Source organism: Plectropomus leopardus, chromosome 15, assembly GCF_008729295.1.
Source record: "Plectropomus leopardus isolate mb chromosome 15, YSFRI_Pleo_2.0, whole genome shotgun sequence".
Taxonomy (NCBI): Eukaryota; Metazoa; Chordata; class Actinopteri; order Perciformes; family Serranidae; genus Plectropomus; species Plectropomus leopardus.
In genome coordinates, this window is record NC_056477.1 from 24,684,430 (window position 1) to 24,694,488 (window position 10,059).

Below are 10,059 nucleotides of genomic sequence, written 5' to 3' on the forward strand. Positions count from 1 at the left end.
CTGCAACATCTGTGCCGTATTATTTGTGTAACATCACTTTAAAAACAATGTTCCTAAATTGCTCTTTCTGTGTACTTTTATTTTTAACTCTGAGTGTCATGTATACTTAGGCACGTGTCTGTCACCAAACATGTAGGTCAAAAAAGTATTTTATCTTGAAAGTAAAGCCGGAAGTGTAATGCTTACAATCTGCTTGATATGACAGTGGTACATTGACCCAGTTTCAGCAAACAGCAGTCTCGGGGTTGGTTTGAATGAGCGGCGCGGGGAGCGCGTGGAGGAGCGCAGTGGATCGTATAGTGTCTCGTGCTCCAGGACGCGCGCTCACATTCACCGCGCGCAGCACAACAATGCTGGACACCAAGTTTTTATCCACGCAATGAATCCCGCCAACGAAACCAGAGCGGAGAGAAGTACTGAACATTATTTTTTTACAGTTGGCACGTACAAACTTCTCGCTTTTACCATCGGGACCATTGGAGTATTCGGCTTCTGTAACAACGTTGTTGTCATCATACTGTACTGCAAATTCAAGAGACTGCGGACGCCCACCAATTTGTTGCTGGTCAACATAAGTTTGAGTGATTTGCTGGTTTCTGTCATCGGAATAAACTTTACGTTTGCCGCGTGCGTCAAAGGCGGGTGGACATGGAGCCACGCGACATGCATCTGGGACGGCTTCAGCAACAGCTTATTTGGTAAGAAACATTAAATTAGAAAACGATATTTGTTTGCGTATATTTTAAATGGATCAGTATTGCCACGTAAACTTTTTTTTTTCTCAGTAAATTAGTTCAAGGCGAATTTATTTAACCGCTTACACCTATTTTTTTTTTCTTACAGTCAGAATATGAGAAAAGGCAGCTTAATACCGTGTAATTATGTAGGAGCCAGAGATAAGCTCATCCACATTACTGGTAACACATGAAAGAAGCATATTCCACATATAAACACTTTCTATAAAATATATAGCTATATGAAAAAAGGAAAAAGCTGTTTTTAAAAGGTGGTACTACTATTAGCTCTTGTTCACGCTTAATTTGTGAATTGTTGAAATACTCTTTTGGTCAAAAACCAGTTTAGTCTTCCCACGCAGTGAGCTGCAGTTAAATCTAACGACCTTGAATCCAATCCAATTAAATACTAATGTCTCTGACAGTATGTGTCTTTAATGCAAAGTGAGCATATTGTGCAGGTCATTGCTTAATGCAGAGGAGGGTATTTGTCACCTACAATGCGCCTACAGCTTCCATTCTGTAACAAACGATTGTCCATTTATTTCCAGCACAACTGTATTCAGCAGTGAAGTGTGAACGAACAGTGAGGGTCATTCTCCAGGTCCCACCCCTGTAGGAATTATGGCTCAGGGAGGATGGATGTGTGATAATGAGCTCATTAGAGCAAACCCCTAAGCTTTTGCTGCTTTGTCAGCAAACTAAACGAAGAAAAGCACCGTATGGCTGCACTCTTGTATGATCTTATTGTCCTTTAATTGACATTGGCTCTTTTGCACATGATCTGAAGATCCTGCCTCTATCATGTGGCAGCACAGTTGCTGCAACACTGACATTGTTGATCTGGTTTGCATTGCAAATGTGTCAGGGGGAGAATTTCAAATAAAAAGTGTGCAAAGAAGGTGTTTGCATCTAGATTTGCAGTTGATATCTTTCTATTCAAGATGTCTTTTATCATAGGCATGACATTGAGCAGAAAGGATGTGCCGTTTGGCCTGCTTTGGCCCACACATTCAGGTATATTTAGTGTGAATGTCACTGGCTTCCTGCACCTGCTTACATGAGTTTAATATATGTTTCCCTGCTCACACAATAAAGTGTAAGTGTAATGTAAAAATCGAAGTGTACATAAATAAATCCGATAACTCTGTCTGTGTCCTCTGTACTCGAAACATGTCGTCATCTCTCTGCCTTATCATATGTATTACTCAGAGGAGGCTTGTGTCAGTGTGTCCGACACACACACACACACACACACACACACACTCTCTCTCTCACAGGGGCTGCGGTGATAAACCCTGGCAGCTTTGTCAATGCACGTCCGTCCTGCTGAAACTCTAGCTGGGTAGCTGTGGCTCCAGCATAACCTGAAACAAGTAACTGTGTTCCGATTTGTGAGTGTGTGTTCACTGATACTTTTCCTATGTTTCCCCTATTAATCAAGGCCTCATGAACGAATTACCTCAAAGGGAAATTTTGTTGTTTACAATAGTCTTTGCTTTTTGTCTTATCAGAAGAAAATTACCTTCTTCTTTGGAGATTACTAGATTCTGGTCCCTTTCTCCCAAACTACCCCTTAGGATAAATAAGTAACAAAAGAATAAATCAGCAGGAGTTAATTTGCTGTGCTCATAGGCTTCTCAGAGTTTCTCAACTCTGACAACAGATAAAATACAATTAAATCTGATCAGTAAGACAAAACTCAAAAATTGTGCAGGCTCATTATAAGCCATTAATTTTTTATTCAGGATCTTTCTGTAAGTAAAGATCAGTACAGTGCCTGGAGGTAAAAAAGCATTTTAAGATCTTAAATAAGGATCAGGCTGAGATAAGAAAAAGGCTGAAAAATGGTCAAAATTTCATAATTATGTGGAACTGAACTCAGATATGACAAATTTGCTGGAAAAAGAAGATATCTTATTTTGATTATTCTCTCGTGCCCCACACCCCACAAAAAGTATTAGTTTTATTATTATATTTTCTATTTATTTAATCACAAGGGGTGAGCAATAGGGCAATAAAGCCCAAAATAATATTAAAATATTTCAGGGGATTTATGTGATTGCAATATTCTTTATGAAATGACAAAATACAGAAAAATATATTACTTATTTCAAGAACATAAAATTGCAAACAAATAACTGTTATAGTTTTATATGTCAACATAAACGTAACAGTTTACCTTCAAATAGTCTGTAAAAACTAAACAAAAATGACTGGTAATAGGCTGTATGATACTGGATAGGTTATGTGGGTGTGTGTGATGTATGTTGACTAAAAATATAAAGCATAGCGATTTTGGATACTGTACCTTGACCCTGACTTGCAGATAATGAGAACAAAATAATGCACAACATAAGCACAAGAGTGATAAATGTATTGAATATGAGACAACATTTGAACTTCACTTTGTGTGGAAAAGCAGCTGTGCAAGACAGGTCTTAGAGGTGTGTGGGTGGTAAGTAACTTTCTTTGAATTTTCAAGGACTCATAAAAAAAAAAAAAAGCTTGAATGTGATATTCAGCACCAAGATGTTCAGAATGCTGTTTATACATAGCATGATGAAACTCATTCAGTCCAAAGAGACGCTGAGTAGCCACTGACCCAGATCTTGCAGTGAGCGCTCTGCATTACTCAGCATGGCTGTTTCTCTCCCTCCGCTGACAGGCATAGTTTCCATCATGACTCTGGCAGCCCTGGCCTATGAGCGCTACATCCGGGTGGTCCATGCGCAGGTGGTGGACTTCCCCTGGGCATGGCGGGCCATCGGCCACATCTGGCTGTACTCGTTGGCCTGGACTGGGGCTCCTCTGCTGGGGTGGAACCGCTACACACTGGAGATCCATCAGCTGGGCTGCTCCCTTGACTGGGCATCTAAAGACCCAAATGATGCCTCCTTCATCCTCCTCTTCCTCCTGGCCTGTTTCTTTGTGCCTGTGGGCATCATGATCTACTGCTATGGGAACATCCTCTACACAGTGCAAATGGTAAGACATGCTGTTCACTTGTCAGCATATTTAATAAATTATGAGTTAGACTGATAAACAGAATGATTTGCATAGACTTGTAAATGGGGGGTTGTTGATCAAAATCTTTGGACCAAAATCAGGGTGGGAAACATTAAAGATGAATGCAGAAACTGATAATTGAGCTCCTCCCCACTCAGAGTTATGGCTGATTTAATTTAACTCCATCTTGCCCATTTGAGCTTTCAATCTTTACAGACATAAGTGTTAAAAGTGTGATATTCTGAAGACAGGGTTTCCCACACATGTGTTTATTTGACCCACCACAGTGTCAACATCTGGCACAGCATTTTGGTCAGTAATTCATTGCACCATACTCCCGGAGCACAGAGCGTACTCTGAGCACAGACGGAGCAGTAGAACACTAAGCACAGTGAAGTGCTTTCACCGGCCTCTGTGGCAGCTGCTTCACTCATCCACTGATCTGATCTGATCAGCTCTGATTGGATCAACTGATCAATTATCCATTCCTTGACTCAAAGTCTGCAAACTGAGGCTCAGACCCAATGAGAAAACGGCTTATGTCCACATCAAAGTTATTATTCAATAAAATTTTTTTTTTTGGGTAACCATTCATTGTTTCTGGGTAATTCACATTTTTTAATCTTGTGATCAATATCGTATAATGGATTTTTCTTTTATTGCTACAATATCGTACCATGAGTTTTTGATATCGTAACATCCCTAGCTATTATTATTTACTATTAAATCTCAGTGTGACACTTCAACTGTTTTTTTTATTCTCCAACACCTTTCAGATCTAATGCCACAGCTGACCTTTCAAGTGCTTATAGTGCACACACTTGAACTATCATCTTTAATCACACACAATATCAGTAACACATCAAAACCTTTTAGATCTCATGTCTTTACCTTCAAACAGCACCCTCCCACAACTTCCACTGTTCATTCAGGATTCTTCAGCCCTAACCCTTCAGCTGGCACTACAACAGCCAGTGCCTTTTAGTTTACATACATGAACTGCCACAAATGTATTTCAGAATTTCACCTTAACTGACTTCCAGCTCGCTTTTTCACCTACACTGCGACTGACATTTCAACTCCCCTCAGCACTTAGCCTTCAACCTCACTCAATTTATACCTAAACTGACACTTCAACTAAATTAATTTCTTACACCAAAATTGAAAATGTAGCTTCTTTCCATAATAACTCACACTTAAACTTCTTTCAGAATTTGTATTTCAGCTGTCACTTCAACTAAAGCTGATTCAGTAACAATTTCACATGTAACTGTAAATTTTTGGCAGCAAGCACCGGTACATTTTCTGCAAAAGATTGCCTTCTTTAATTACAGAGATGAAATAATGAAGTGTGCAGATCTTTGGAACATTATTAGTCTGTACAGACTTTAGAGATTCAACTGGATTTTCATTTTAATGAAATGAAACTCCTTGACCTTCACTGACCAAGTGCTGCCTTTCAGTCCTCTTTCATCACAGGCTCTCTTATCATATATATTGCGTTCAGGGCTCGTCAGTGGAAATCATTGGAAAACTTATTTTTCCTTGTGCCTGCACTGAACCTCAGAGGTGCAGCCTTTAAAGGAGCTGTGTATTTTGAGTCTGAGGTGGGATTGTCTACATATGGGTCTCAACATGGAAGTGGCTGAGATGGTGGCTAGCACTTCCAAGCGCAAACAGTGCTAACAACAATAACAGCGCTAACAACAGAAGCAGTGCTAACAACAGAAAAAATGCCAACAGTGTTAACCTTAGGGAGGGCATTATGCTTTTTTAACAATTTGGTGGTCGTTATCAATAGTGACCTTCCTTAACCACCATATGAGTGCAGCCAGCAGGATACCACCAATCTGCTCTCATCCCAAGTGATCACATATTGCGGCTCTGCAGTGGACTTCTTCGTCTACTTATTACACTCTAGGTATCCTTCTGAGTCTGTTGTTTATGTTCTGGGATGCTGCTACCATAATGTCAACACAAGCACATAGTGGAATTACGCTGCAGGTGGTTGTGTTTAGGCAACAACAGCACATGATAACCAATGCCAGGGCATCAACAATCTGCGATCTATTCTATCTTTCCGCTTTCTCACATGATGCCATCCACAGGCTTATCATGCAGACGTGAAAGTTGCCTTTTGGTGTCGGGATCTTATGCCTAAAGCACTGACAGAGCAGTGGTATTTGATTACTTCGGAATGAGAACAGACTCGCAAACACTAACATGTATTTGCAGCTGAACTATCTACCACAACAAGGAACGGAGAAGCTCTTTACAATGCACACAGTGGGAGCAGGACTTCAATCTTTGCTGAGGATGCCATTACTCCATGATATCTTTACAGATCAAATTGTTATTTGCTGCAATACTAATGTTCAAAAATTTCATATACAGCACCTTTAAGTGTCACTGATGTCATCATAAGCAGAAGACAGCCTGGTGATACATGACATGTGAGTGGTATCATCATGAGTATCATCTTTAGCTGTGATTACCACATTGCTTGAGTGTTTGAAAAGGACAGTATGTAAGCAAATGTGTAAATTGGAAAAACAGAATTCTAATCAAATGACTCAGATGTCTGTCTGCATCACAGTTTGGTACAGCTGTTATCTTTCCTTCCCTACATATTCACAACTTTATAGGAAGTGTGAGAGCACCACAAAAATCCCTGAACACCTCAGTAGCCTGGAGAACTCATCACACATCATAGCATTTTGGGAGATGCTCTGAAAATCTTCAAAAAGAAGTTCTCTGAACCCTACAGAGTATTTTTGGCTTGATAGAAAAGCAGCGTGCTTTGGTAAAGCCAGACAATCTCAGCATACACGTCCTTGAAAACCTGGAGAACAGGAGAACATTACAATGGAAACAGACTGTGGTGTCATAAGAAATGGAGAACATAAATTAGAAAGACACTTTTTGAATTCATGATACAAAGAAACAGAAGCTTGCGGTGATGGCAGCTGTTGCAGATGGCAGATTTGAGAAAGTTTAGAAAATGCTTTCTCATCTTCTCACTTTACCTGAAGAGTGTGATCTAGTTTAAAGTGTCAGTCAAGCAATTTTTTAAAGGAAAACTTACACATTCTCCATCTTTCAAATGAAAACTTAAATTCATTAGCACTAAAAGGCACATTTTCTTAATTAAGTACACTCAGGAGTGCTGGGATAATGTTAGAAAACTGTGGGTAGTTATATTACTTCACTGGCTTTACAACTCTTCTCCAATTGTGCTACTATTACATTTTCACATTTGGCACATGCAAAATGAGAGGGTAGATTTTCTCTGGAATCCATAGTAATGAGACATTATGCAAATTACAAAGACGGTGCTTTTCTTGACCTCACAGTTGCATCCTACTGTCTCCTGTTTCTGTAGCTGCGCTCCATCCAGGACCTCCAGACCGTACAGATCATCAAGATCTTGCGGTACGAGAAGAAGGTGGCCGTCATGTTTTTCTTGATGATCTCCTGCTTCCTGGTTTGTTGGACGCCATATGCTGTCGTATCCATGTTGGAGGCTTTTGGCAGGAAGAGCATAGTCTCTCCCACAGTGGCCATCATCCCCTCGTTCTTTGCCAAGTCCAGCACGGCCTACAACCCCCTCATCTATGTGTTCATGAGCAGAAAGGTTGGTAGTCCCACAGTGCTGGAAATAATATGTTGTAGATTTGAAAGCTGCAGTGAAGAACTTTATATCTATTCTGGGTCAATTTACAGACCTGCAAATAATAAGACATCAGTGAACTGTGCACCTTTCCTGCACTATCCTCAGTGGAATAAGTCCCTCCACTATTGTTTAGCACATGTTTTGCAGGGTTTTGGAAAACATTATTTATGTTTTGCTGGTGAGTTCTGATTGACCAATTTCTGGGTATTCAGTCGATTTTTTCCCCTCCAATGACCCCAGCTGGACTGGTCTGCAATTTAATATGGACAGATAGGGCAAATCAATAGCATCTGAGTTAGGAGCAATGTTTTGTTCTCTTCTTATGCTGCTCCAATTTGTGGTTTGAGCAGAAAAATCAGAATTATTTTAATACTTGTAAAAGAAACTAGTATTTTTATGAGCATTTGTTGGAGTACTTTTACGCAAAATGGTGCAGAATTTGATTCCCCACAGATACATTTTTAGAGGTGAAATTCCGCAAAAATGCAGGAAAAATGTTTAGGATGTGAATAAAATATGTATTGTATGTTTTTATCTAATTACCCAAGCCTTAATTAGTACATTATGCATTTATTGTGTCAGTTGGATGAAACTGTCCCCTATTCTTAGTTTGCTGTTATATATATATATAGGCTGATATCTTGTGTGTTTGAAGGGCAACTGAGTGAGCAAATGGTGCTATTTAATTCCTGTGTAAAATACAATCCTTTCCACTGCTTCTCCTCTGACTCGTCCTCTCACAGTTCCGCCGCTGTTTGCTGCAGCTGCTGTGCTCGCGGCTCTCTTGGCTTCAGCGCAGCCTCAAAGAGCGTCCTCTGGCTCCGGTCCAACGGCGTCCAATTCGACCAATTGTTGTGTCTGGGTCGTGCGGCAGCAGGGACCGACCCAAGAAGAGGGTGACTTTCAGCTCCTCCTCCATCGTTTTCATTATCACCAGCAATGACTTCCAGCACCTGGATATGACCTCCAAAGCTAAAGATTCGGCGGAGGTTAATGTCATTCAAGTGAGGCCATTGTGATCCACCAGGACTGGACTTTTCTCACCTCACCACTCTGTATGCCTTAGGACCTTACATGCAAATCCATGCCAAAATAATCCTGTCTGACCTCCCTGGACATTTCTGTGTGCACACACAGTTACAGAATTGTTACAGCTAATTGTAAATATATCAACTGTCAGCTCAAGATCTCAGCTAAACCTATTTCCTGACAGTGTTTTGTCTAAGCAGGTTGTACGAAAGTGTGACATCCTCATCTACCATCAGTTTTGGTGATATAAATACATGTTGATGTAGTTAACAACTAGTAATATCATGTTTCTCTTATCACATTATTTGTCAAATATGCCACACTGTATTTGTGACAACTGCAGGACTGTGTCGAGTTTTTAGGGGACAGGGGTTATGGAGTATGGATCAACATGTGATAGCAGATTGTTGTCTTTTTTTTTTTTTTTTTTGGTTGGTACCCAACTGCAAGTGTGTAAAATGGACAATAAGCCTTAGCTCCTTAGCCATAAACCATGCTACACAAACTGTCACTGTTGTGTATGGATTCAATAAAGAGATCCTATTTTAAGCTACCTAGCTTGTGTACCTTATCTGATTCTAATCTAAATCTGCAGGGTGATGAGAGCAGTCTGTGTGAAATGACATCTGGTGGATTTATATGTATGAGGGCTACAGGAGTGTAATTAGATAAGAGGAGATGAGACTAGGACCCCAGTGTGCTTCAGTGAGGCACTCCTTTCATAACCTCCTGGGCTGTCAGCTATGAATAGACTTGATGAATGGATTTCCATAGCTGATAAGACCCTTGTTCAGTGACGAGGTGTGACTGACTGATTGAGTGGTCTTTGTTTTTTATACTGTTTAGTTAAATAGTTATGGTTTCTTGGTAAAATAGAATTGGTTTCCTTCTGTTCTCTTAATTCTTATCAATAAGATAAAAACTAAGACTGCTTGCTCATAAGCATCCCCAGCATATCAAACTATTTTTTTCAAAGCAATATTCTATAATAGCAATATATCAAATGATAATGTAACTAGAATTACCACCTCAAGGTTGTATGCGTCCACAAACCAGTCAAGTTGCGGTTACGGTTTACATCCATGTCTGTATAGAGTCATATGTGGCCATGACAGTAGTTAATTATTCAGTGTGAATGTTGCTGCAAGGAAACTACATATTCTAAAACAAACATTTACAAACATTCTCATCCCAGTAATGCAGGAGATCTATACAGTTTCAAGGTGGACACCCAAGAATAGTGTCACCTATTCAGTGTCTGACCAAATGACTCCCCCACTGATCCTATATTATGACCAGAGTGTTTTTATATAACGTTATGATGTCACAGTAAAGTTTAAATTTTATCCTATTAAACATTTGTGTGAAATTTTGTAAGAATTAGCGCATGAATTCTTGAGTCACCACGTTTACAAGAGCAAGATGAACACAAGGTCACAGTGACCCTGAACTTTCACCACAAAATTCATTGTTGAAATTCCCTCAAGGTATTGTTGAGATATCGTGTTCATGAGAATGATATGAATGTTCAACACGAAAACATCACACTTCCAGCCGCAGCTGTTAATGGGAAGAGCATAAAATAATGTGAGAACATCGTGGTGATGAAGTTAC

The 10,059-nt window shown here is 39.9% G+C and overlaps 1 protein-coding gene across 1 annotated transcript; it reads left to right on the forward strand.

Moving 5' to 3' along the window:
- Positions 1–254: 254 nt before the first annotated feature.
- Positions 255–8,809, forward strand: opn3 (opsin 3). Its single transcript, XM_042502647.1, is given in 5 exon segments — positions 255–279; positions 282–698; positions 3,403–3,722; positions 7,126–7,377; positions 8,160–8,809. Coding segments are annotated over 5 exon segments (1,290 nt in total). The 3' UTR covers positions 8,436–8,809.
- The last annotated feature ends 1,250 nt before the right edge of the window (positions 8,810–10,059 follow it).